This window comes from Eimeria tenella, genomic scaffold (genome assembly GCF_000499545.2).
Source record: "Eimeria tenella Houghton genomic scaffold, Eth_scaff140, whole genome shotgun sequence".
NCBI lineage: Eukaryota > Apicomplexa > Conoidasida > Eucoccidiorida > Eimeriidae > Eimeria > Eimeria tenella.
The window spans coordinates 18,892-45,498 of record NW_013541513.1 but is presented as its reverse complement, the minus strand read 5'-3'; the positions used below and the strand labels follow the sequence as shown (position 1 = coordinate 45,498).

General features: G+C 52.7%; 3 protein-coding genes across 3 annotated transcripts; 2 read left to right on the top strand and 1 right to left on the bottom strand.

Annotated features, from left to right (window-relative positions):
• Nucleotides 1-1,799: 1,799 nt before the first annotated feature.
• On the top strand, nt 1,800-4,178 carry ETH_00027380 (armadillo/beta-catenin-like repeat-containing protein, putative; the record flags this gene model as incomplete). Its single annotated transcript, XM_013373392.1, has 10 exons — nt 1,800-1,829; nt 1,953-2,025; nt 2,172-2,257; nt 2,542-2,641; nt 2,787-2,860; nt 3,021-3,075; nt 3,216-3,341; nt 3,491-3,557; nt 3,735-3,882; nt 4,119-4,178. The coding sequence occupies 10 exons, from the start codon at nt 1,800-1,802 to the stop codon at nt 4,176-4,178; spliced, it is 819 nt and encodes a 272-aa protein (XP_013228846.1).
• Nucleotides 4,179-5,423: 1,245 nt separating this feature from the next.
• ETH_00027375 (uncharacterized protein) lies at nt 5,424-9,632 on the bottom strand (the record flags this gene model as incomplete). The annotated part of the gene is made up of 1 exon (XM_013373391.1): nt 5,424-9,632. One exon carries the CDS (start codon nt 9,630-9,632, stop codon nt 5,424-5,426), a length of 4,209 nt encoding a protein of 1,402 aa, XP_013228845.1.
• Nucleotides 9,633-21,745: 12,113 nt separating this feature from the next.
• On the top strand, nt 21,746-25,405 carry ETH_00027370 (uncharacterized protein; the record flags this gene model as incomplete). The annotated part of the gene is made up of 2 exons (XM_013373390.1): nt 21,746-22,650; nt 23,515-25,405. The coding sequence occupies 2 exons, from the start codon at nt 21,746-21,748 to the stop codon at nt 25,403-25,405; spliced, it is 2,796 nt and encodes a 931-aa protein (XP_013228844.1).
• Between the last annotated feature and the right edge of the window lie 1,202 nt (nt 25,406-26,607).

Genomic DNA, 26,607 nt, shown 5'->3' with positions numbered 1-26,607 from the left:
AATTGTGCGGTTAGAAATTATGTCTGTATATTGTAAATGAGCATATACAATGTTTTGTTTACGGGACTTCTCCCACCTACGATTAAAAGAGTTCTTCAGGAGCTTCTCGGCGAAGCATAGTACGCTGATACTTTAAGCTAGCTACTGTACATCGAACCGATTATGCGAATATAAGGTATTCCAGGCAGAGAAACACTGCATTGCTCTGCCAGGTAGTAAAAACCGAAGCCTTAACAGCGGGGGCGAAACTTTTTATTGCCAGACTTCTGCGCTCAGCCCGTTGGTCTCCTTGCGTCTTGTGGGAGCCATGTGCTACTAATTGTGCCACAGCAACGATCCGCTTTTGCCTCCTTCAAGAGGACAAGAGTCATAACGGCGCCAAATCACGCAGTCTCAGCTGCCCAGACTGACAGGAGCGTCTGCTTTTTGGAGCATGTAGCCGGGTCATACATAAGCAAGATGGCCGCTGCACACGGCATTGTTTGCTAACTAATTTGCGCCGCCAGAGCCAAATCACCTCTTTATGGAGTTGAAGGGCAACTATTACATTCGCTAAACAGATAAGTTGAATTTCAGTGCAAAGTCTATAGTGGAAAGCCGTGGTCCACCAGCGACGCGCATGGAGGAAGGCAGCCGCAATTGTTATGGGTGGGTTGTTCGTCGAAATGGCTCGTAATAAACCTTTTTATTGCGTTTGGAATTGCATAACAAACACATAAAAACATAACAGAGAACACAGCTCAACCTTGTTGCTTCAACAAAATGTCTGGTCAGCCCTAGTGGCCTCTGGCTGGTCGGACCATGACTCGACGCTCTCAAGACTAATGCAAACGCCGTCCATTTGAGCATTTTACCAGGGGCTCTGGCAAATGTAAAGTTACTCGTAATCATTGAATATCCTAGCTGTTTTCGCCTTTTCTTACCGGCAGAACGAACCAAGAACGCGCCGTGCTGCCGTGGCTCTGCGGCAGCGGATGAGCTGGCTCACACTCCGGGGCTTGCTGGCCTCTCGGGGCGTCTATGAAACCACAAGGCCTTCTTTGGAGTCATTTGTAGGGACTAGGAGAGCTTTGTTCGGCTGGTGCAGGTTGGGTGGACTGGGGGCGGGGGTCATGGCTGCTCCCTAGTCTCGATCCTCCGCTGCAAGGTTCATCTCCGTAACGTAGTGTTGTTTCGAGGTTTAATTTGGCTTTTAAGCAGCCCTTGTATAGGTCGGCTAACTCTGCAGGCTAGTCGCATACTGTGGCCAACACAGCGGGTCACGTGTCCGCAACTCTCCTCGAAGGGCCCCCCAAAGTACAGCATCTGTATCTGCAGCTTTCATGCCAAACCCCTGGCAGGATTTATTGGGAAGGCACAAAATCTGAATAAGCAGGCAAGTGGGTGTTCTAAAGTGAACCCGGCAGCAGGCGTGAGGTCCGGAGCGCCTGCACAACATCGACTGAATTCACCACCGGCAACAACGACGGGTAACAGCCGCTGTGCTGCTAGAGAGAAGCGGCAGTTCACCGCCGCATCTCTCGTTACGATGCTTGCGGGCTGCTCGGCCACACAGCTTAATCAGGTGTGGTTCACATCAGCAGCATTTACAGAGGTCTCACCCGCGATGACAGTGGCGCCCATGCATTTTCACACCACCTCCCATTCCAGCAGAGTTCGGGATTGTTTCGGAATTTCCTCAGGTTTTGTGTTATATTGGCACGCAACTACGAATAAAGTGTGGAGGGTTGGAGCTTCGTTTGCATGCTCAATTCTTGCATGCTGCGTTTTTAGGACCCTCTGTTTCGCCATTAGTGGAGATGGGGAACCAGTGCTGCGCCGGGCGGGACGTAAGTTTGGCCTGCAGGTCGTTTGACTCATTTGATAAGTATTTTATACCGGCATTGAAATATACGGGCGTTGCGCTCTATTGGTTAGCAACAGCCAAGCCACCAACTGTGCTTCCCCTGCAGACCGCTTACAAACGGAAGGCTCAGGAGAATGAGTATGGTGGAAAGCTGAAGAACATGCTTTCCTTTGGAACAGGTGCGCGGCTTTTTGTTGAGCCAGATCATTTTCAGGCGACACTGCGTCGTCTTTATATGCGTCTTGCATCGCCGCCAGATAGTCTGAGAAGTACAGATAACTAGGCTTGTGGTGTTGGTTACGTCCGTGCTCTGTGCCTGTCTCAGTGGGGGATGACGTTGTTCGGTTTGATAGAGCGTATGACAACAGCGACATTGCCGAGTTCGTGCGCCTTTGCGATTCCACTTGTGAGGTAAGTGAACGTGATGAACATAAGGCATTTTTGGGGAGGCCCGTGATCCGGTGGTACTACTTAACGATTTTGAGATGCCAGCTTGAGTGGAATTATATAAACAGTATTTATTTTCTGTGAAGTTAGGGGCGTTAAGACGCAAAAGCATTGGGTATAGGCGGTCCGGCTACAGGCAAAAGTCCCACCATAGGGCGTTATACTTGCTTTGAACGAATACCTTCCTCTTGCATTGCTGAGGCGCACAAAAACTGGTAGCGAGCTCAAGTGTTTTGCGTCGATTGCAGATAGAGAAGCTGGAGGAACGAATGCATCCATGGGCAGCTGACCCCGAAACTATTGGGGCACTTGCTGCGACTCAGCTCGCCATATTTGCTTCACGCGAACGTGAGGAAAAGAAATTATGCCCCTTTTCTGCGTTCCCAAGCAGCTCTAAACATGCTCATTGCACTTCCAGAAGGGGTACCGTACATGGAACTTTGCACCAGATTTCATGGTTCGTAAGTACGAAGTGTCCTTCGCCTGCTCGCAGAGGAGCCGCACCTTAAGGATGAAATTAGAGAGGCTGGTGGCATAGAGGTCCTGGTGAAACTTTTGGCTTCTAAGGTCAGTCTCACAATGATTGTAGGGATTCTCAGTATGCGTGGCTCAGACCAATGGCAAACTTGAGTACATCCATGGTGTAAAGGCGTGTACACACTTTAGACACGCTCGATATCTTTCATATTAACGGCCCTACGGAATCACAGCATACGCCTCTGTACAGGAACTTGACCGGAAACACTCGGCAGTTGTCGCGCTTTCCTTCCTATCTGTCGACAGTAAGCCATTGAACGAAGATTTAGGAGCACGAGGGATGTGTGTGGTGTTCCTGTGTTTGCTATCTTGCCAACAAACCCTTATTGGGGCATACAAGAAGCTGAATAGGGGGTCTTCGTGCGTTCGCTGTGACGACTTTCAGACAGGGAGAATTGTATTGCGATGTTCAATGCGGGAGCTATACCCTATCTGATCCAAGGCATGAAATCCGACATCGAAGGCATGCGAGCAGCTTGCGCGCAGACAGCTCGCAATATCTACGTCCTTGGTACAGAAATACACTTTGCGGGAGACACATCATGGCCTTGTTAATTGTGGTGAACCTCGTGAAGCAGTGCTGTGACCACACGGACGGAAGGTCTATTAAAGGTTGTTTACGTGGCAGCTCTTCTGCTTTTGTTTCGTTTCCACTTGCAGACGATAAGTATCGTCGGGCGTTCATGAAAGGAGGTGGCATAGCGCAGCTCGTGCGCTTCCTGGATGTGTAAGAACTAGCTTCACTGTCACATCATTAAAGCATCAAGCACCTTTGGGTTCTTTCGGAACATCAATGTGTCACTTCACGGGACTGTGCTGCTGGAAAGAGCAGCTGATCAGCGTACGGCAGAGTGATGGGCCAGTCCAGGTAACCTTCACATTTGAACCTGTGACATTCGCTCAGCTCTCCAGACGCAACAAACGTCTACACGCAACTGGAGGCGATCTACCACCTAGAGGATTTGATAGGTGATGAGAACGAAGAACGCCCCGAGTTTGTGCAGGGAGTGAAGGCAGCGGGGGCAATACCAAAGCTCAAGAAACTGCAGCAGGTGAGACAGCAGATATTAGGACTCTAGACCTATGTGGGCGTTGCCGTTGCTATGCCGGCCTGCACAGTATCAGCAGGGGTTCACTGAGCAATAGCTGTTTCTCCGCAAGCTTGCACGGTCACTAACGTGTATGCTAGGCATATGTAGCGCTTCCGCATACGGAGAGTGTCAGCAGCCGCACATGTGCATGGCCTGTGTACGCCAGCTGCAGCCTTTTTTCTTTCTGGTCTCTGCAGCACCGAGACAAGGACATAGCGGACGCCGCAAGCTTGCTGTTAGTACGCCTAGCAGACTAACTGTCTCCAGAGCATGGTGGTGGAGCTCATACTCATTCATGCAGCCATATTCCGCTGTTTTGATAGCCGTAGGACGTTGCTGCACTTCGCGCAGCACCGGCCATTCACGCAGGTGTCTAAGAAGTCCACTCAGCTCGGAATGTCAGCTGTTTGGCATTTAGTCGTCTGGCGGCCCAGCCAGCAGCACTTTTCCCGTCGGTGAAGTCGGTGTGCCGGATGCTTTTGCTTTGGGAGCCGCTGTACAGTGGTGATTCCTGGCATTGCACAACCACGAATTCGGTCTGCACCGCTCGCGTGCACATCCACTAAGGAGCAAGAACAGTCTCTTGGACTCAGAACCCCCTACATCTTTCTCTTCCTTCACATGCTTGTTTCTGCAGTCGAGGCATTGTAGTTGAAACATCTGTAGCCTTGAATTGTTCTTTCTCGGTGACGTACGTACTGTGTGTACCCGCCCACCCCGCACCCCAGACACACCACGCAGTGAGTGTGGGGCAGGGCAAGTAGTCTACCGCAGTCTACTAGACGCGCACAAGAAAGAACGCCATCTTAGCCGTGGCAAAACGCGACGTAGTCAATCCTATCTGCGCAGCACGGTCCAGCGTGTGGCAGCAATGCACCTGTACAACGTCAGGTTCCTTACTCCAGTGCTCCGCACTTGCGAGTCAAGGGATATAAATGATGAACCTAAGCAGAGAATCGGTGCTAAAACAGTAATTCAACAAAAACTACCTACACGTCGACTTCAGTTGATGAAGCCCTCCCACGAGGATTCTAACAAAAGGAATGCGACTCTCAAGAGTACACACCTCCCTCCCCGCTTTCCAACGGTCGGCACGCCACCCTGCATGCCCGTCTGCTCTACGTTATAAACAAACATGAATGAATCGATGCAGCTCTGGCCTGTCTGTCTCATGAAGGGCTGCCCGGCCCGTGCCCCGACAGCTGACAAACGAGCGGCCTTGACAAAGAGAAGACGCCACGCCTACGGAGAAGCTATAACAACAGCACTCACAGGCGCTGGCGGAAGACACTTGCTCACCCTCTCCATGAACTTCAGTCTGAACTTGACCTTTTACGCACCTGCCACCTTGCCGGCGGGGATTCCAAAGCTACTGATACGCCAGAGACGTCTAATACACTTCCCTGTTCAATTCACAGAATAAACACCTTAAGCTAGCGCTTCGGCTGCAGCTGCTGTATCTGTCGCATCTGCTGCATCTGCTTGTTGCCGACTAGCTGCCGCTAACTGCCCGATGAATTCGACATGGAACTCAAGAAGGACTGATAGTACTGCGTGTACAACTGCGCCAGCACTTGGGGGTCAACAGAGGCCCCTCTCTGTGCTGCTTGCTGCTGCAGCAGTTGCATCACGTACGCAGGAACAGGCTCTTGCTGCTGTTGCTGCTGCGGTGGATACATATTGTACCCCTGCTGATTCTGTTGCTGATAAGCTGGCGGCTGTCCCGCACCATAGTCAGTGGCCCCAACCTGCTGATATGGGGTGCCACCCGAGTAAGGCAGTGCATTCCCTCCTGGCTGCTGCTGCATGGAGCTGGGGGAGAAGCTATTGCAGGCTTGCTGCTGCTGCGGGGGGCCCATACTCCCTCCCCTGGGGGCCCCGTACTGGCCCTCCGGTTGACTGTTGAAGGGGAGAGAGTGACCCTCCCGGAATGCAGCATCTCCTTGGCCCTCCCCACCACGGGATCCACAGTAACCTTCATGACCGGGCATGACGGGGCCCCTGGAAGACCTTCCGTGGTAGCCCCAGTCACAGGGACCCTCTCCACGGGAATCCCCCATAGGGGCCCCACCACTCCAATCCGAGCCGTAGCTGCCTTCAAAGCCAGGCTTGGGGCGCTTGGAGGATCTCTGGCCTTCGAGAGCTCCCTGGCCCCACCCTCCAGATGGCCCTGCTGCTCCTCTGTTCTCCCAGCTGCCCGCTCCCCACGGGCCTCGGCCCCCACTATCTTTCGCCTGTTGGAACGAGGGCGAGCCGCCTCCAAACGCGGCTCGCTCGCTGGAGGAGGCCCCACCGAAGCCCCACCCTTTAGAAGCTGAGGGAGCCCAGGGGCCCCCTGAAGGCAAAGGAGCAGGCGACTTCTGCTTAACTGCATCATAAAAATCTCGTGGGGGCCCATGCCGCGCGGAGTTCGGACCGCCCCTCTCTTCAAAGGGCCGGTAGGCCTCTTGAGGGGGCCCCCTGCTGCCTTCCATCTCTCCCCCACCCCTCGGGAACCGCCCCGGGGGGCCCTCAGGGCCAGCGCCCTTCCAGGGGCCCGAAGCTTGCGGTGGAGGGGGCGGGGGTGGAGGGGGGCCCCCACCCCACTGGTTTCCCCCCATGAACGGAGGCGGGGGGCCCCCCCGCATATTTTTCCGGCCAAATTCGTCCATCCTACTGCCACCCATTCTGCCATTACTACGGGCAAAGCCCCCGAAGGGCATATTCTCCTGAGAGCCCTTGCCGGGACCACCCTGTCCTCCAAAACCTAAGGCATGTGGAGGGGGGAGGGGCCCCCCAAAGCCTGGGACGGGGAAGGGGGGCATCCCAGGCATCGGGAAAGCAGGAGGCACTCTCTTAGGCCTCGGCGGATGCTGAATAGACCAACTAACAAAAGCAGCATCCAACTCCTTTCCCCTCGCCAACAGATACGGCAAGAAGTCCAGAGTGAAGGCCTGGAGAGGCTGACGACGAAGAGAAACCAACTCCGTGGTCAGCAAAGTCTCAAAGGAAAATGGATCAGCGGCCTGGACATAGAGCACATAGTGAAACTCCAAGGGCTTCTTTGGGCTGCTGCCGCTTTTGTCGCCTTCTTTCTTTTCATCCGCCATCTCCTGCTGCTGCTGCTCCTGCTGCTCCTCCGCCTCTGGCTGCTCCTCCCGCTGCTCCTGCTGCTGCTCTTCTTGCTGCTGCTCTGCATCTTGTTTCTGTCCAGGCGCCTTCAAGGAAACGCCCACCCTCCTCTTCTTCTTGAAACCTTTCCTGATGGCCTGTGGGTACTTCAGGTGTTCATTCACGTTGTCCGTGACCAACACTCTGTAGTCGCAGATGCGCACATTGGGCCGGAGGTCCATTAAGTACACAAGTAGTTCTTCAGGCGCAAGCAGCGCATTTGAAAGAGGACCAAATAGCACTATGCCGTTGTTTGGCATGGTTTCTGGAAGCTCAGGGAGCTGCTTCAGTTCTTCTTCCGTTAAGGCCACCTCCGGGGTGTCCACTGCTGCTGCTGCTGCTGCTGCTGCTGCTTCTCCCGCTGCTTCTTCCTTCTTCATAGCAGTTTCCTTCTTCGCCTCAACACCCTCCACCTCTGCCGCCGCTGGCCCACTCCCCTCACTCTTCAGTCCCTCCTCCTTCGCTTCCTGCTGCTGCTGCTGCTGCTGTTGCTGCTGCTGCTGTTTCTGGGGCGGCTGTTTCGCCCTGACGAGTCTCTGTCTCTCGGATTCCCTGTACGACACGAGGCTCTTTCTGAAGCCCTCCAAAATCGGCATGGTCCGTTCCGTGTTGGCAACTGTTGCTGCTTCTCCCACAGCTCGATCTGGAGCCACACGAATGAGACAACTGCCCTTCTGGAGGTCAACTCCATCCGCCGCGGCATTCTGTGCAAAGACGGGGTCCAGCTCGGGAGCCACGAGCGCCGCCCTCAGCCGCTCCAAACTGCCATCTTTTTCCAGCTGCTGCAGCGCCGCGTGAATCTCTTCACGCGGGATCGCGTGCCCTCGGGCAACAGCAAACACGCGCTGCGCCTCTGCAGCAGACAGCCCCAGCAGCGCCATCAGCAGCGCACACACCATGTAGCCTGTCCTGTTCAGTCCGTGGGTGCAGTGGGTGACAACTGTGAACCTCCAAGGACACGTGCATGCGCTGCTCCCCGATCCCCGGCCTGCTGCTTCTCCCGGGGGCCCCTTTGGGGCCCCCGAGTTGCATGAGGCGCACTCGGCTGCCGCTGCCCACTGCTCAGCTGTACGTACACCTTGCATTGTCAGCATGGCCAGCAACTTGAAATACAGCACCACGCTCTCCTCCGTGGGAACTTCCCCCCCGCCTTGGCTCTTGTGCCAGAACACACTAACTCCGTCTCGCCTCAGCAGCTGGGGCTCATAATGCCTTTCTGTCAAGCACAAATTGACAACTGAAAGAATGCGCATGCGCCCTTCGTCTATCAGACACTCGAAGCCGAACGATGGGACGCGCCGAGCAGGAGGCTGCTGCTGCTCCTTTCCCTCTTGACTGTTGCTTTGCTGCTGCCCGTCCTCCTGCTTGTCGTTCGCTCCCGCACTGGTCTGGTCCGCAGCAGCTGCTGCCGCTTCTGCCCTCTGATGCTGTGCTGCAGCAGCCAAGCGAGAGCCTCTTCGGCCCAATCCTGCTCGGCGGCGCTGCGCGCCGTCGAACTGCTCCTGCAGGCCTATGGGGGAGAAGGGGCGGCAGCGGAAGAGCTGCGGGGCGAAAGCAGCAGAAAGGAAAGTCTTGCATGGCAGAACGAGTAGTTTGTCGACCATGAGAGGGTTTGGGGAAACGAAAGGCGCGGAAGCAACTCCGTCATTCTCCGATTCCTCGCAGTGCTGCTGCTGCTGCTTCGGATCCTCCCCAGCCTGGGCCTCCTTCGGCTCCGCCGCAGGAAGCGCGCCGCTCTCCTTCTTCCCTGCAGTATCTCTGATGTCCACAGCGGCGAAAAAATCTGAATAAGTTGACCACTTTTCAGGCAGAGGCCCCCCAGCCTCCCGCCTGCAGGTGCAGCCCACTGTGTCGTGCAGCCAGCTGCAAAATGGGGAACTCCGCCACGGGCCGCCACAAGTCCCGTTGTTTGAAGTTCGGGGAAAGTACTCTAGTATGGACGAAGGCTCCTCCACTGCGCTGTGCTGCCTCTTGGCTGGCGAGTGCCGCAGTTCAGGATTTGCACTGCGCTTCGCTGGGGCCCCCTCCTCCTGCTTTTCTGTTGGTGCTTTCTCGCACGGGGGCTTCTCTTCTTGTTCTAGATGCTGATTGTTGGAAACTATTGTCTCTGGCTCCTGCGGGTCTGCATCTTGCGCAGCTCCCTCTGCCCCGGTGCCCTCGTGGGGTTCCCTCGGGGCCTCTCCATCGTTTTCCACGGGTGGCACTCTATGATCCCCTTGCTGCTGCTCTGTGTCAACGTCCTGCTGCGGTATCTCCGTCACTCCCGCTGTCTGCACGGTCTCTGGCTTCTCCTGAGTCTGCGTGTCTGGCTGTGAGTCCTCCTTCGGAACTTCATCCGGCAGCTGCTGCTTCTCCGCTGCAGTCGCGGACTTGTTTTTGCTGGCGCTGCTGTCCTTGCTCTTGCTGCTGGAACTCTTGGACTTGGCTGACTTCGACTTGGAGGACGATGAGGACTGCTTCTTGGAGGGTGTCTTTGAGGACTTCCTCTTTTTTTTGTCAGAGACGGCCGTCGCCTCCGCGCCCGCCGCCGTTGGCGTCGGCTCTGTCTCTTCGGTCATCATGTCAATGAATTAAGATGCTAGACTGTACCTATGTACCACGCCGCTGCAGTAAGCACGCAACGGGTGGAAAGGCCTCAACCCCAAAGGATAGTGACGGACAGAGCCAGCGGGGCCACACGACAGACTGCGGATACGGGCCAGCTTAGAACCCTAAAAACTTGTTATTTATACTACAAATGATGCCAAAGATCTATGCAGTCAATCAAGCGAGAATGGCAAGCACTCTACCCATGACAGACCGCAGGGGCAAACCCCGGCAGCTGACTCCTCGGGACTGAATTCAGCGCGCGTGGGTCTACAGGAGAGCACCCTTGGCAGATCAGCTCTATTTTGGGCTTGTTAAAAAAAATTCTAGCGGGAAGGAGAAACACATTCATCAATTGCCACGTTTGCACTAATGTTTACTTTACAGAAAGTTGATGGGCAGGCGATTTCGCAGTGGGCTCCCGCTGATCGGCCTGCCTCAGCATTTCTGCCCACGCCGCTTGTACCATGCACGGAACTGTTGGACCTGCAGTCTTTAACCATTATTTCACTTCATTTACTGGAACAAAATGCATAGTGTGAGCAGTGGAAAATAACCAAGACAAAATCCCTGCTGCCTTCACGCCCAGCTTATAAATTTGGGGGGGGGAAGCGGGCGCTTGGAAGGGAGGGGGGGGTGAGCCAGTGAAGAGACGCGTTCCTGACAGCGCAGGCATCTCTAGGAAAAGCAACCACGAGAAACTTGCTTATTTAAGCCTAATAAAGTATATTGTTGAGAAGCTCAATAATGCAAGAGCACTCGCTGTACAGCAGCCACTGACCTTGGATGCAGCGTAGGAAGCGCAGAGGTTACCATACGTTTGATCCAAGGAAAAGTACGATGTGGTTGAAAGAGGTACCCTCTAAAATTGACAACTGACTTTGGTTTTTCCTACGCGTGGAAGTCTCACCTGTCTCGCCAAAATCCCTGCTGCCGCTGGGAAGAGGCCTATCGCACAGACAAGTCAATCGCTGCAGTTTCACTGTATAAATCCAAATCAAAGCATTTATCTCACCAGACTTGTGAAAATGTACTTAATGGATCCCACTCTTCTAAACTTGTCTTTAAACTGTTCAACACCAGCTACTGTCTTCGGGTCGCATTCTGTGCGTTCCGTAGTCTGGCATGGGCTGCATCTTGCAGTTCCGCGTTCATGCCAAATTTCCACCTGTTTTCCGCAGACAGCGAGTTACTGGTGTCGCATGTGTTCTTGCGATGGTAGACTCTAAATGAAAGTATTACGGAGTGCAAAAGACACCCACAGACAAGCCAGGGAGGGGGTCGAGTTCGTTAAATAGCCAGGCGCACCGTTGCTACTGCCGTGGGCATCCAACAAAAGTACAGCGGAGAAAGCGATGATAGTCCCAAAGTAGTAGTGTCAGTAGGGGACTCTGGAGTTCCGCCGCGTCACCCTGTATCAACGCCGATGAATAACCTAACATGAAGCAGAGTGAACAGCTTCTATGCGGCGAATGAGCCCTGCATCTGCTCTTGCAGACAGCCAGTGGGGTCACAGCCACGGTTATTACCATTGTCTTCTAAGAGTGCCTTCAGACTTTCGCACCACCTGTTTGCTTGGGCAAGTGGAGCACTTCTCATGCACCCGCTTCTCATACGTATTGCCTGGTCTGGAGTGGCATACGAAAAGACCCCGCTTTCGATATGTAGGCCGGCCTCTTTTGGCATTAGAATTCACTCTCTATATCATTTACGTGTCTAGAGTGCGGGAATGCTGACCTTTCGTTAAGGTATTCGCCAGACCTAAGTCCTTCTAGGCGCTCTAACGCGTTTCAGAAGTGTACAAACCATGCTGTACTAGATTTAGTGAAAATAACAGTAAGCTATTCTATATTCGACGCTGGCCATAGCGGCCGTACTACTGCTTGAGAGACTTTGCCGTGAGATGGCAGCTTTGGCTAGCATAATGTTTAGTGCTGTACTCTACCACGCATCTCTAGGTTGCGTAGAGCTTGTGCTTGTGCGCTGAAATTAGTGAGCAACTCAAGTGTAAATCATAGTGCTAAGAACCAGTGGTAGGCCTGTTGAAAAAGCAGGAGGACGCATGCGATCTTCATTGTTAGTAGCAGTAATCCCATCGCATTATAGAAGAAAGATTCTAGACCCTCCCTGTAAGCTCCAAGATCTGCACTACATTAATCTGATGTTGACCTCTCTCAATTGCTGATATGGGTAGAATACCTCAGTTCAGGCACTTTCTTGAGTATAAAAACGAACTTTATGTGGCACTTAGTCCTCAAGCCTGGTGATTACGCAAGTGAGTAACACTAGGCTATAAGCCAGTAGCTAGAGATCGCGACTGCAGGGGAGTGCCAAGTAGAAACATTTCTTCAGATTGTCCAGAACCGTTGTCCTTGTAACTGCAACTAGACGGGACTGAGAGGCACCTCTTTTGTGCAAATACATTCCTTAGGACGCAGACGAGCTACAAAGCTGCTTTTGGTATCGGTGGTAGTCAGGCGATAGACAATTGAAGATTTTGGCACATACGCACTTTAAGGTTTATTTCTTATTATTTTGCACTCTCAAGCTTCAACCAGTAAGCCTGCTGTGCATCTTCAGGCTGCAACCTAGCGGAGTCCAAGTTGTATTGTAATGCTGGCACGCTTATCCACACTTATCCCCTCCCTCTCCCAGCTACCCCCCAATTAAGCTTACTTATTTGTACTTGCACTGCGATGACAAACTGTTTGTAAGGTGTTGCGAAGTTGGCTTGGTGTGGTACTGCCAACAAGGTATGTAGCCCACAATGCACTATGCTTAAGCACTCAGCACAGGTAGAAAATAGATAAAAACTAAAGTCTGCATAAAGTGTCAGGGCTTTGGCCTTCTTCAGATATGTTTTCAGTAGCCCGTAGCACCAGGAGGCTATTTATTCAGCGAAGGGGTGATAAGGGCTACTCGGGACTGTTAGGGAGTGTTGATGTGGGTTTTGTTAAATCTACTAGAAAAGAGGCAGTGGTCGCGGTCAAATTGACATTAGAATGGTACACGGACTACTGTTAATCGTATCGTAAAGGATCGCCTCCAGCGGTCTCCGCGTAAAGTTGGCTTGAGCGAATGTGGGACTGTGCCATGAGCCAATCCTTTTGGAGAAAAGGGATTAACGTTCTACGAAACAGACCCGTTGGGAGCCCCTCTATCGGCAGGGTAACTGTAGTGCACAGGCTCTACAATGGGGCTGGTTTGTGTCCTAGAGATGATAGCTAGCTAGCGACCTACAAGGGGTCGCGACACTGGAGGAGGACAGAACCCTCCCAAGGGGATAAAAATAAGAAAAGCCGTCTATTAGTTCTAATGAATAGGTGAAATATGCGGAAATTGAGTGGAGACTGGGGCTGGCGAAAGCGCCGGGACCAATGCGGACCTCCTCCCCATAGGGCCTAGGAGGTGAGCTCCAAGAAGGGGGCGAATCGAAGAGACAGACTTAAAAAGACTTTTAGAATTGCCGTATTTTGATAGAATAAGGCTATAGAGACCGAGAAATGGGGCTATACTAGGCGTAGTATGTAGACCTGTAGAGGGGCAGGAGGTAGCGTAGTCGCAGCAGTAGGCGCCGCGCACTACAGTAACTTTATAGCTTGTAGTACTCAAGAATGCACGGATAGACAATCCTGCAACGTCACTTATATCGTTAGTTGTTTATAGATCCATCATTTTCATGAAGAGTGCCAAAAACGGTTAAAGACGCGTGAAAATGACTTTCTCCCGGGACTTAGCAGGAAATGATGTCGACTAACGGCTTTCCGAATCCTTTTTTCGAATGAATTGCCCGTTTTTATGGACTTGGTTGAGGGCTAATCTGGGATCAGCATACTTGCTCGCTTTCTTTCTGCAAGTTTAAAGGATTTTTGTCCCAAATTTGTGTTAACCCGCTCTAACTCCAGTGGGTACCATTTTCGAAGTAACAAACAAACTCAACAGAGCAATGTACTGTCAGACGGCCTTTGCGCACGTATATTAAGTTACGACGCTGGCAAGAAAGTTGCACTACCAGCCGCAAATATCGCGCAAAAATAAATGGAGCCAAAGTGCTTCTTCCCAGTTTTTCTGGAATTGGGATTCGTCAAAATCTGTGGCACCGGAAGGACACATGCGTTTTATTGCAAAAGCCTAGCTGAAGAGCTCTTCAAATGACAAAATTGTTCCACCAATTCGTTCAGCTTGCAACAATTCCAATATCACATTTTCTGCGGAGCTTCGAAAAACACTTTGCAGGCTAACGGCGACGCAACTTTTGTTTTGCAGATTGGCATCATGTTTTGGCCCTTAGGGATGCTCCAATCTTCAATAGCGTGCTATTGGTCTCTCACGTGTTCCCGAGGCAGTTCGCCCGGCTGTGTAACGGGCAGCCATTCTCCTATGCTACACTTCAAAGTACTCCATCTCTCTGTCCTAGAAGCACGCAGACAACACGAGTGGCACTTGCAATCGAGAGAAAGCTGCTAGCAGCTCGACCATGCTTTGGACTGGGTGGCACTGTAGTGCTGCGCGCAAAATAAGAAATCTGTATTATGGAACCAGGCGTGCTATGCAAGTTTGTTCTTCTCGAGAAAGTGCACCCCCATGCACAGGCTCCAGCAATAAAGTGATGAAGGCTAACAGCGAAGCTCCGGGAGTCGGGGGCGCCTCTGTGCATGACCAAAGAACCTAGGGGTCACAAAGTAGATATAATTCCAGAACTACAGTGCTAGCTGAGGTTGGTAGAGGATTTTAAGATCAATGAGTTTTGAATACTTTAGTGCTAGCCTGCCTCCACGTCCATCTGTAAGACATAGTAGCTAAAACGTGACTACAACGCACCGGGAACCGTATAAGCGTCTAAGTACATAATAAAAATGATGAACTTACTAATCGGCTGCATTTTGATGTTGACAAGGTCCCGTACACCTCGCCTTTACTGTCAGAGATTGTCGTACGATTCACTACGCTCAGCAGTCAGACCAAAAGCTGTGCGCTTTCCCTGCGGTGAAGAGCAAAACCCTTAAAGCTCTACGAGCAAATGTTTGATCAAGAGTTAGCTTCCTCAGCCGGTCTGAAGGCAGGGCACCAGAACGGTAGATTCGCAGCATAGGCCTTTACAAGACACTAAACTACAATTCCGGAATCAGTTTCTTGCAGCCATAATATTTTTGCTCATTGTAAGGCGCATGTTGCTAGCCAACTGGGGATGCTTCTGGGTAAACACGTTTCATTCCCCTACGGAATGCAATTCGAAAATGCTTTTATTCTCAATAGCTATCCTTGCAAGTGTGCGGGATAACAAGTCGTTGAGTGTGCTCGGCAGGTACCTGGTAACAGGCCTTTTTCGTTCCTCCTGCGGAGACACATTGGCTGGCATTTCAGTTCTGGGGTCTTCTCATCACTCTTGACGGCTGCGCGTGTTGATTGTCACTGCTTAATTGTAGTAGCAAGCACTGTCATTATGCGCAGTAGTAAGAGCGGCTAACACATACTGGTTCCTCATTATGTGTTCATCCTCCAGAAAGGGATATTGTTGTCGGCAAGTACTTTACAAGTAATTCCTCCTATGGTAGTTCGTTCAGAGCCCTACGCGTTGAATTCGCACTAACAATGCCTTCCCATCACTTTCAGTCCTGGAAGGCTTGATCGCAGTTGCTGAAAAAGAATAAGGGCAAATTTGCCTTATGTAACCTTTGTTGCTGCTACCCGTTTCAACCTTGGAAGGCTTGGCCACAGTTATTAAGAAGCAATTAGGGCACATCTGTTTCACGTATTCTTTATTGCTGCTGGTTGTGGCTTCTGCCGCCTTCACGGATCTGCGTCGAGTCTCTATTTAAGCCTCTACTTGCTTCTCATTGAAGAATGCTATTCAGCTAGTTACTGCCTGCTTGTCACTGTTGCCTCTTTCAGGCGAGTTGTTGGAACTGCTCTGAACTGAAGGACAGTGGCCCCAATTGTGCTGTCAACGCACCCTGCAGCATCTCAACCTGCATGTATGTTGTCTCGCTTACAAAGTACATAGCCGGTGCGTGAACAATTTCACATGGCGTTCTACAGCTCATAACAGCCTTTCTTCCTGCACTGTCATACTCTCGCATTGGGTCTCCGGCTGACCGCTCTTGTGGAGGCATTTTGGTGGCTCATCAGGTGTCCGACTCCGCGTCTTACAGCTCTTCATATACCTTAAAGTAGCGAAAGCATTGCGAAAATGTGGCGTAAGAGCTTAGGGTGTTCGGGACCGGAATTTCTTCTACCTCCTTGCGTACCAGTTGTTTGCACGAATACCCGAGATAGCAAACGCGCATTTAAAGTGCCAGCGTAATATTATGACTTTATAAGACAAAGCCATCCCATGTGCCTATACTGGAACAGTGCAAATGGGCCACGGCAGGTCGAACTATTTTCTACTTTCTGCATCCCAGATATGTGCAGCCTTGGTAGGGGGTAAAAGCTTAGACATTGACCCGTAAGATCTGGCGAAATGGCATTGCATGATCCCTTTAAAATATTTTAATGGACCCCTTCAAACCGCCACTGTTCCGCATCTACTCAAAACCATTTGACGATGCACTGTTAGGTGAAAAGTTTCCCCAATATTTCAAACCCCGGCACAATTATCGCCTTCTCCTACAGAGCCTTGAAAATCATGGCACTTCAATGAGCCTTTACATTCCCTATTTGCTTGTAGCGGGTCCAAGATATGTAGCTACCGGCCACTGAGCCTAGACCGCCTGCACCGGGTTGCCTTCCTGATGCGTGTCGCGAGGGAATTTCTCCTGACTCAGGAGCGAGAGTTGTCACCTCAGAGTCAAGAAGAAAAGAAACAGATGCAGAAGAACTTGAGCACAGCTAAGAAAGAAACAGGATGCCAGACCTTTGCGCAATCACGCGCTTACGTGCCGTTGACTCAGTTATATTGTCAAGACCTCCAAACAAGCTTCACAGGGCCTTGAGCACCATTAAGTACAACACAAGTACGATTTGTAATGAACATGATTACGTTATGTAAGGAAAAGGAAAAGGTTCAAGTAAGGACAAGGGTTCCGATTGGAGGACATCGTGGGTAGCGGTTTCTGTATTAGACCAAGCTGTTGTTTTCGTTGTTTGCAGTGAGCTATGCCCAGCTTTGTTCCTACGTCTCTTTCGCGTTCTGTCTATATAGGCACGTGCAGTACGCTTCCACAGAGAACACTGTTTATTTTTTCAAAGGATCCGAGCATCACCATTGTAGATCCACTTTTCAAAAGCATACTTCTACTCTCTCCTGAGTGTTTGTCTCTCCGTGCAGCTTCAGTTGTCCAGCCTAGCTGCAGAGCACATTGGGCCTGATTGCCGGAGGACAAGTTCGCTGTTCATAATACTAACTTCTACTTACCACGTCAAGCTTCTTGTCCTAAATTATATAACCCTGAAGGCCATTTATGGGCAGCATTGCGATTCTGCGCACTACACACGTTGGCCAGTCGTCTCTATGGTAGCTACAACGCCCACTACAGAACCGCCGTCACTGTAGTGAACACAGCCTCGCCTCTCTTCTATATAGGTTTCCCTTCTAGCTACGCAGGCACTTACGAATTCAGTAAGGACAAATAGGCTTAAATAGATGCTAAAAGTCATGACGAATCAAGTTTGTTTCCGTTTTGTCATCCCCGAGGATTCTGGGGTCCTTCGGTATGTGTGTCCTTGCAGGCTGCACCGGTGGTACTGCTAGCCCACATCGCTGACTTCACAGCAGAACAGCCTCGGCTAAGTCTAGAGCTAAGTCTGCGCCAAGAGCCAGGTTTCTTCGGATACAACCTCTAACCATACTTCATGTGTAGAATAATTAATAATACAACCTTATGAGGTTGTACTGGTGCATCTCTGTAGTGGTACGCACTATAAGCAGATCCTGGCCCTGCAGGACAGTGCACACGGCCTAAACTTCATCAGTTTCCATTAGTCATGCCTCGTACACCTTACTTGTATTTCGGGCCTCTTCTGCTTGCTTTTTGGAGTGTCGCAAGGCCGCTGTCGTGTTTCGTGTTAAGTCGCATGACCAATGCCCTGGTCCTAATGAACCGATGTATTAAGGGATGCAGGGGACGTAAATGATGCTGCTGCTCCATGCATCAAACGAAATAGTTCCCTTTAGTAAAGCGTATAAACCAATGCCACTGCTCACTCAGCGTCGGCGCCATTGGAAAGTGGAGGCCGTTTGTTCTACTCAAAGTGAACTCATTTTTGTTTTGACAACGCACGGTTAAGTTGTACCATAGAGTGCGTTTCAGACTCCCTTAAGATTACAAAGCATACGCAGTCATATGCAGGTGCCTCGTAAGGTTAGGCGCTCTACAAACTGTCTTCCTAATATGGGGCCACTAGGAGCTTACGAGCTACTTAGATACCACTCCATGTGTTCTCTGACAGCAATACTACGCTGTACTTGTTTCTGAAATATAAGCTTAAATCCCTAGCAGATTGGTTCAAAGAGGGCGTTCAGAGGGAGACTTCAACCGCGTGTCTGGTTCTCTTGGAGATACTCTGCTACGCTTGGGGGCTAGGCCTCAGGGATAACTGAACATCTTAGGACATTTTATGAAGTTACTTAGTGCAAAGTAACTCTGACGCTAATACTTAAGCATCTGCTTCAAGTGAGGCTAAGCCAAGGAGGCTAGATACTATCGAGATAGTTGCAAACAACATTCGGTGGCAGTTAAATGGTGTCAAGCCAAAATGGTCACAGTTTTCTTCAAGATAACTCTTGGTGTACCTACTGAGGGATAACAAACGAATGAGGGCCACTCTCCATGAGGTCGGAAAACGAGGATACACGGGAGCTGCGCTGTCCTCTTGAACAAAATGCAAGCCGAACGCAAGTGAAGATGGCTCTAAACAAACTTTTTGTGTGCGCTTGGGAGCCGTCTTCACTTCACTTGCTGCCTCTGAACCACGGGCTGGCGTTTCCCACTGTTCAGCAGACGGGAAACGCTTCCAGAGGTCCTATATCGAGGCGCTGCTTAGTCCTCTAGGCAGTGGCAAAGTTCCATATCGACTGGTTTTTCCCCAATCCGTACACTTTCTTTTCCTGCCTTATCACATTAGATCTCCACTGGATTTCCTTCTCCATCACAAGTGTGGCCGTCCCATCCGCGTATTCCAGAGCACAAGGCTTATGTTAACATTGTTACTGCATTGCATTTAGAGAGTCCAGCTTGTTTAAGCACCTTCTTAACATATCAATCCACTGGTACTAAATAGTAGCAGAGCGCAGAGTAGGACACTTGAGAAGTGTCCATTATTCAGGTTTAGCATGAGACAGCTTCCCAACCAATACAAAAACGCTGCGCCTGGCACCTGGTGCGAACACAACCCTGAATGGTTGCAACACAGAAAACATTTTCACAATCCCACGTTGAAACAAACTCTTTGAATCCACTCGGAGCCAGGAGCTGACAAAACAGCTTTCACAACACAATATCTTGTGGAAGACAGCACGCGTCTCGCTCAAATTACATTAACACACTGCCTCGAAAAAGTAGAAGGTTCACTGGGCTTCCACACGTGAAATTTACGTTTCAAGAAGATCAAGTGCCAACTGCTTCAGGCGCCTCTATTGTGCACAACAGTGAGGTGGTATACTACGTAGTTACGCGTGAGTGTTGAGACATCCTGAAAAACTACTGGGCATTTTTTTTTTGCGATTCTGCAGATTCATCGACTGACAATCAGCAGCACGGGCTAGTCACTTCCACTCTGCCACCTTTCCAAACTATAAATATTCTCAGTGGCTGCCTGTTGCTGTGTGTCTCTGCATATTGAAGAGCCTGCAGCTCCGGTGCAAATCCGTAGAACCACCTAAGGCTACAGCATGCAAATAGCCGAAACTTCTACGTGTGTGTGACTCCTGTAGTGCTACCATGAATCTTCGTTATTGAGGTGTTGCATCTTGCCTCCGGAAAGAATGTCAAAAGCGGGTTGAATTTGCCCAAGACAAGGCAATCAGTTCTTGTTTACAGTGTTTATCCTTGCTTCCCCTTGGGCTTGACCCGGATACCCCAGTTCAAGTACGCAAGCTTCCACTGGGTGAAGCTGCCACTTGGTGTCACGTTGGCGCACCCTCCGCGATCACTAAGCTGGCCAGGCTGCGTTCAGTGCATGCATAGTCAGGCCCTGTGCACGCAAATATAACGCTATCTCGAACTCTCACGCATCGGCGCTTAGGCCACGGCATCGGTATTCGCAACGTTATACCTACGAGCCTGCACTGTGCCAGTGCAGTCTCACCCTAGCCATGCTGCGGCGGGAGTATTACGCTCATTTCGTGCACGTCATCACTCACTGGAGTCCGTCAATGTGTCCTATTGGTATTCCTGGAAACATTCCCAAAATAGCTCTCGGACAGGGCTGAAAATTGTGTGCGCATGCACGGCCACACGTGCCCAGTGCTCTGGGGCCAGGCGAGTGCTCGGGCCTCGTGTGCCTCGTGCCGCAGGCACTGAGAAGCCTATGGCTGGTTGACTCTCGTAAGGAAAAAGCGGGAGTGGAGAGTGGATAAATACATTGAGAACTTATTACAAGCTGACTGAGGAGGTTCGCAGCATTGCGCACAGTCAGCTGTACCTGCAGCCCAGCGCTACGCTTGCTCCCCTCCAGGCGCTGCTACTGTACTGCGCAGCAGCGACGGGCGCCTCTGGGACGCAGCTTGGGTCGGTGGCGTCTCGGCGGTCTTTTTTTCCCCAGTATTGGTCAGTTTTTCTTGTCAAATCGATGCATGTTTTGGCTCGCAGCTGTAGGGGGAGGTGCTGCGCTGCCTGTAGTGTATGGGCTGCCTCGTGGGGGCGCGTGGGCACTCAGAGCCTCTCACGGGTGTTGGCTGGCTCTGTGAGCACGCCCTGGTGCGCGGTGCGGCAGAGAGCAGCCCAATAAGCTACCTCTTCCGCCATTTTACCCTCAAAAAGGCATGTACAAGCTCACTGTCCCTCAGAACAGCAGCCATTGCCCCGCCGCGCAGCTGTGGGCGCCTGTTGTGGGGGCGGCCGTCCGCTCTTCTTGGTTCTTCATGATCTTGAAGGTTGCTTTGCTTTGAACCTCATTATTGCACAATTTTCAAGCTGTACGGTTGCCACGGGGTGCCCACAACCCACTGGGGGGCTGCACCCGCAGCCGATACACCGAACGCTGTTCGCTCCTGTGCTGTCTCGCCGCCCACAGCCGGGAGACGCTGTAGCCAGCTGACGGCCAATCTCTTTTTGACGGCGACAGCCTTGGGCCTGAAAGGGGTCCTTGGGCCGTACGAAGTCACCCAGAGAAGATCCAGTGGTCCGTCTGCTTCTTACCGCAGTCATCACCTCTCACCGACGCTCCCTCTTCGCCGCCTTACCATCACAGGCTGCTGCAGGTGGCCTGGGTAGCTCTGCAAACACATTCAGCTCGTGGTCTGGAGGCTAATTTATACTTCCGTTTGTTTAATAGGAGGTCGCTGAGGGCTTCAGGGGCACCGCAGAAGCGCACAGGGTGCCGGCTATCAAAGACAGACGGCTGAGCCAGCGCAAGTCGTGACGGCACAAGGCGAGGTGTATGTAAAGCTCAGACCGCGTCATTCGCGCGGGTTTTACATTTCCGAGGGAGAAACACATCGAGCACCTTCAATTTAATTTTGTTCCAGTGGTGCCCCGGGGGCGCAGTAGTTGCGCTCTGTTGGCCCGCTCATTTTTGTTTTAAGGGAGAGAGGGAAGACACACACAAAGGGACTTCAGCAAAGGCAGCAGCCACCTAAAGCCTTTGCTTCTAGGGCCCCCCTTAGGGGCCCCTGCTCCTTTTGCCACTAGGCTTCATTCCGCGGACCCGCGCGAGTCGCGCAGGTTCTTTGGCTGCGTTTGCAGCGGCGCAGGGGCCCCGTAGCCCCTCGAGCTAAGCTCAAGGTACAGGTGGATTTGGGCTGAGTAAGAGTAACACAGACTGTTATCTGGTAGCAGCAGCAGCGGCAGCAGCAGCGGCAGCAGCAGCAGCAGCAGAGTCGCATGCACGCCGTCGACGCACATCCCAAGCCGTCGACCACCGTCTGACGTTCCGCGCCAAAAGAGAAGTGGGCAAGGGGTCGCTGGTTTCTGCTGCTGCTGCAGGAATGGCGAGTCCTGCTGCTGCAGCTGCAGCGGCGGCTGCTGCTGTGGCAGCAGCAGGTGCTGCAGACGAGGTGGGCCGGCGCGGAGCTTCCAGGTCGCCGCGAGATGAAGAAGGAGGAGCCTTTGAGGGCTCTGCAGCAAATCCAGGAATGGCTCCTGAAGCAGAGAGTCCAGCCAAAACAGCAGGCCCCCCAGGAATGAGTCTTTCGGCTCTTGGCATGCAGCTGTCTGCGCCTTTAGATGGGAGAGAAGCTGCTCCCCAAAGAGCTGCTTCCCGCTCCCCGTCATCTGCTGCCAGTGGCACACTTGGCGTGTGCGGCAATGACGGCTGCAGCGGCCTAGCAGCGCAGCAGCAGCAGCAAGAGCAGGGCTTGCCTGCTGCTGCTGCTGCTGCTGCTGCCAGCCTCCGGGAAGCTTCTGTGGGAGATGTCGCAGCAGCGCGCGTTGAGGCCAACAGCCCGCTAGGGTCGACGACTTCAGTGCGCTCGGAAGACCGGAGCTCGACAGAGTGCGGGGAGCTGCTGCTTGCTGCTGTCGCCGCGCCTGCTGCTGCTGCTGGCAGCAGCAGGGACGGAGCAGCGGAGCCCTGCGAGAGAACTCCAGGGCCCCACGAGGGCTCTCCCTGCCCCGACACTGAGGGTGGCCGTCGCATGCGCCCGCCCCGGCGAGCTGCAGCAGCAGCAGCCAGCGGAAGGCGCCAGTCCGAGGAAGACATGGGACCCCCACTGTCAATGCGGCCGTCAGTGGGGTCCCGCGTAGTGACTCGGCTTCCGGGAGTCAAGTATTGCCACTCTCGCAATGCCTGGATTGCTCGCTGGTCTGAGGAAGGTCAGGAGCGGTGGAAAACCTTCTCCGTCAAGGCCTGCAAGGGGTTCACAGAGGCGAGGATGCAAGCTGTGCAGTTCAGGTGCGACAGGCGCGGACACACAAATGAATTGTTAAAGGCTTCAAATGTTTCTGTGTTAAAAAGTTATTTTCCACTGATTGTTTGCACATTTGTCAGTGCCTGCCACTGCTATTTCGGGCAGCGTCTGTTTGTGTGGCCTACTTGTTCTGCTGAACGTGTCGTTGCACTCTTGTCGTTGGCTTTTGCATTCTCCTGTGTCTTGTTTAGCTTCTCCGCTTGCTTGCAAGCGCCCGTTACTTTGCTTTTTATCGCTTCTTCTGTTGTCTTTTCTGATTGTGGCTGCGTTTGTCTCGTTTGCCTGTGTTACTCCTCGTTTATCCCCTGTCAGCCTGGCACTCGCCATATTCTTTGTCCAATTTTGTTTTGTGCATTGTGTCTTTCGTCAGGTCTGCGTGCTTGTGCGGCTTGATCTGCTTTGTTTTAGCCTTTCTGCGTCTCTCTGCTTCCTTCTGTCGGTCTGCCTTAGAGTGTGTCACACTTTCGCCGTTTCTTGTATCTGCCTGACTTTGCCGTTTTCCGTCGAGTCTAAATCTTCTAGTTTCTACATCATTTCGCAGCAGTCTTGTTTGTTCCTACATCATTTTGTGGCAGTCTTGTTTTCGAGTATCTCTCTTTGTCTCTGCCAGTGACTTTGCTAGTGACTGGCCGTGTCTTTCTGTTGCTTTGTACCTTGTCTGCATTCTTCCCCATGTGTCTCTGAATCGCTGCGGTGCACGGTTCACCCCATGAGGTTCTTCCTTTGTATGTACATTTCTGCAATGTGTCGTTGCATCGGCCGATTGTTGGTAGTTCTACTCAGCAGCAAAAGAGGGGTATTTCCCTAAAAGCAAATTCATCTCAGTTTGTGTGGCTTTGGAATTTCAGATGGGAGAAGGTGCGGCTTAAATACGCGAAACTAATGAAGCAAGCAACACCCCAGCCCGGCCTCATCAGCTGCACTCCTTCTGAAGGATCGCCGCCGGAACCCCTTGAAATGGATGCTGAGGCAGCGGAGTTGGCAGCAGCTTTACAAATGTATGGCAATGGCGGCCAAGTCCGCATGCCGCGCTCGGAATCAGCGGCAGTAGTTGCTGCAGCAGCAGCAGCGCCACACACCGGGCGCAGTCTCAGCCCAGCCAGCTCACTTCGTGCTGCAGCTGCTACTGAAGCAAAACCGAGGCAGACCACGAGGCAAAAGAGGCAAGGGAGTGCCCTTGGGGCCACTAAATTGTCTGCTGATGAGCCATCCCGACCAGCGCACGGCAGAGGCTCAGGTGGGAAAAAGACCTGCAAGAGCCCGTTGCAGCAGCAGCAACTGCAGCTGCAGGAGGAGCAGCTGCAGCAACGGGAGCAGCTGGCTGGGGCAGCTGACCAGCTTTCAGCCTCCCAGTGGGCGCTGTTGCAGCAGCACTTGCAGCTGCAGAGTGCTTGCTGTGGGTCTAGCAACACCTCCGTTTCCTTGTCCTCTGCTTCTAGAGTAGACGGAGGAGATCTGGGGGGGGAACCGCCTTCCTCAGCATTGAAGAACACTGCACAGAGAGCTGAGAGCGCCGGCTCCGCGCTTCCTGTGAAGAGCGACCCAGCCAGCAGGGAAGGCGCAGACGCCGCGATGATGGAGCCAAGCCTTAGGACGCAGCTCTTTTTGCGGCTGGCGAAAAGGTTGCAACAAAGCAAGAAGCAGCAAGACACGGCGGTGCTGCTACAGGCGCTTAAGTCGCTTATTCTGCAGAGGCGCCAGACACACCAGGAACAAGACCACGCTAGCCGGCTTCCGCTGCAGCAGCCGCAGCAAACAAAACCGCAGCAGAGCAGCCTGAGAAGCAGCATTGACTTGGAAAGCGAGTTGTTGCGCTTGCTGGCGAACTCAACGGGTCTTCTGGGAGCCACTGGCAGAAACGCCGGTGGAGGGGCGCCCAGCCCGACTGAACCATCAACTTTGCATTCGGGCCAAAACTTAGACGGTCGAGACGCTAAAGACCTAACGGGGCCACCGTCCTCGTGGGATCCGCTGGAGGAGTACGGGCTGACGGACAGCGTGAACAGCCTTGGCCGCGTTTTCACTGATGGTAGCAGGCCAGCATCAGTAGCTTCTGGTGCTGCAGCAGATGCAGCAGCAGGGCATGCCGTCTGTTTGGGGGCTCCCCAGTGGGCCAGCAGCTCTGTGAATGGCTCAGAGCGGCCCATGGAGCCTGTTTCGGGTGCCCATTCTTGGGGAGCTGGAGGGCAAGGGGCACTTGTGTCTGTTCCTTCTGTTGCTGCTGCTAGTACGGGATCAACTCCGTTCAGCATGAGGGATTACTTAGAAGGGGAGTCGCCGGATGAGGCAGTGGACCTGCAGCCCTGGCGGCGCGCTGTGTGCGTCATTTTAGAAGACGTGCTTGAAAACTGCGTTTTAGAGGTTGGGTCGCAACAGCGGCAGGGCAGCAGCCTGTGTCAAGAGCGGCTGCAGTTTGCTCCCATGGTGGGCCGACTGAAAGCCCTGGCCGCCCGCAGCTGCAGCAAAGCCGAGCTGAGGCCCTTTCTGCGCCTCTTTTCCCGCAGCATTCGCCTGGGCGTGGTGCCTAGCAAGCAGTCCGAAGACGTGCAGCAGCTAATCCTCGACGCTCTGGGGGCTCTGGATGATGTCATGGCAGCGTCCAGGGCAAGCCAAACACAGCAGCAGCAGCAGCAGCAGCAGCAAGCGCAGCAATTATCAATGGCTAGGGGCCTCCAAGCAGAGCCCAGTGAGGCCTTGTCTCCGTTCGCGCTGCTTCAAGCTGGGAGCGGCTTCAGCTGAGCCTGTTTTTATGGGGCAGTTTTCAATTGGATGTTTCTGCACAAAGCGGCTCTTTTCCGTCTTTTTCGTACGGCCTGGGACCTTCCCGAGGCCGTCTTGTTTGGGAGGTTGTGTTGTTTTGTGTTTCGCTTAACTGTTCGCGCTTTCCTGTCGAAGAGACAGGTGGAGGCTGGGGCTGTTGGGTGTAAGTACAGCGCGCATAACTGCAACTGCCTTTATGGTGGTGGCTGACTGTGCTGAGGGCGTCATGGAGTCTCCGTGGCCCTCGTGGCCGGCTGTGGCCCGCAAAGCGTAGGGTGCAGTTGGTTTTTGGCATTTGCAGTTGTTGTTTCTAGTGCTGTCTTATTATTTGTCTTTCATCGCAAGCCCCTTTCTGTGTGGGGTCCTGTAGCTCCATGCGGCGGTGATGAGGTAGGTCTCCGTGCCGTCCATGCCCTTGCAGAGTGGCCATTTGTGTCGCAGCGGGTGCAGCTAGCCGTGCACACGGCAGCTAGCTGTGCGCAGCTGGCGAAGCGTGCCATGGGTCGCTGTTTCCTTTGCACACCGCTCCGCAGCTCACCTCATCCTGCTTCTTCGGAAGGTTCCTCTCACAGTAATGGCCCGCATGCGCCACACATTCCGAGTCTGTTCTTCGTTTTCCGCTTTTCAATCCGATCGTCGTTAATCCGATTTTCTACGGTCTCCCTTGTAGGGAAGGCATAGCTGAAGCTGCAAAGGTTGATGTAGGTTTGTGTTTCTCGCTGCCTAACCAGGCCAGTCCATCTTTCACTTGGTTTTCTCTTTTGGACCCCTGGATGGCGTCGCACAGCTAAGCCCGACCTGCAGAGCTCCACCGGCAGCCCTTAAGTTGCGCTGTTTCAAGGATGCCTATGCGTTCTCTTCACAACTGACGTACACGCAGACGCAGACGAACATGTCTTCATTTTGTGTCTCTGCGGAGCAGTTGTTTTCCAGCGTTGTTGTTGCTTTGACCGCCGGCCTCATCGACTCTGCGTGCCTTTGGGTTTAGCAGGTGCACGGAGAGGCCAGCGAAAGGGCTCGCGGCACTTCGGGCTTTTCGTTTGCTACTTGCTATACCAAACCCTGAAGCCAAAAGACGAGCTCTCAGGAGCCCGTCTTGTGATATCCCCCTTAGCGCAGGCACTTCACAGGACTCTGGCGTCCAGTGATTATGCAAACCGAATTCAAACTTTCCTTCCGAA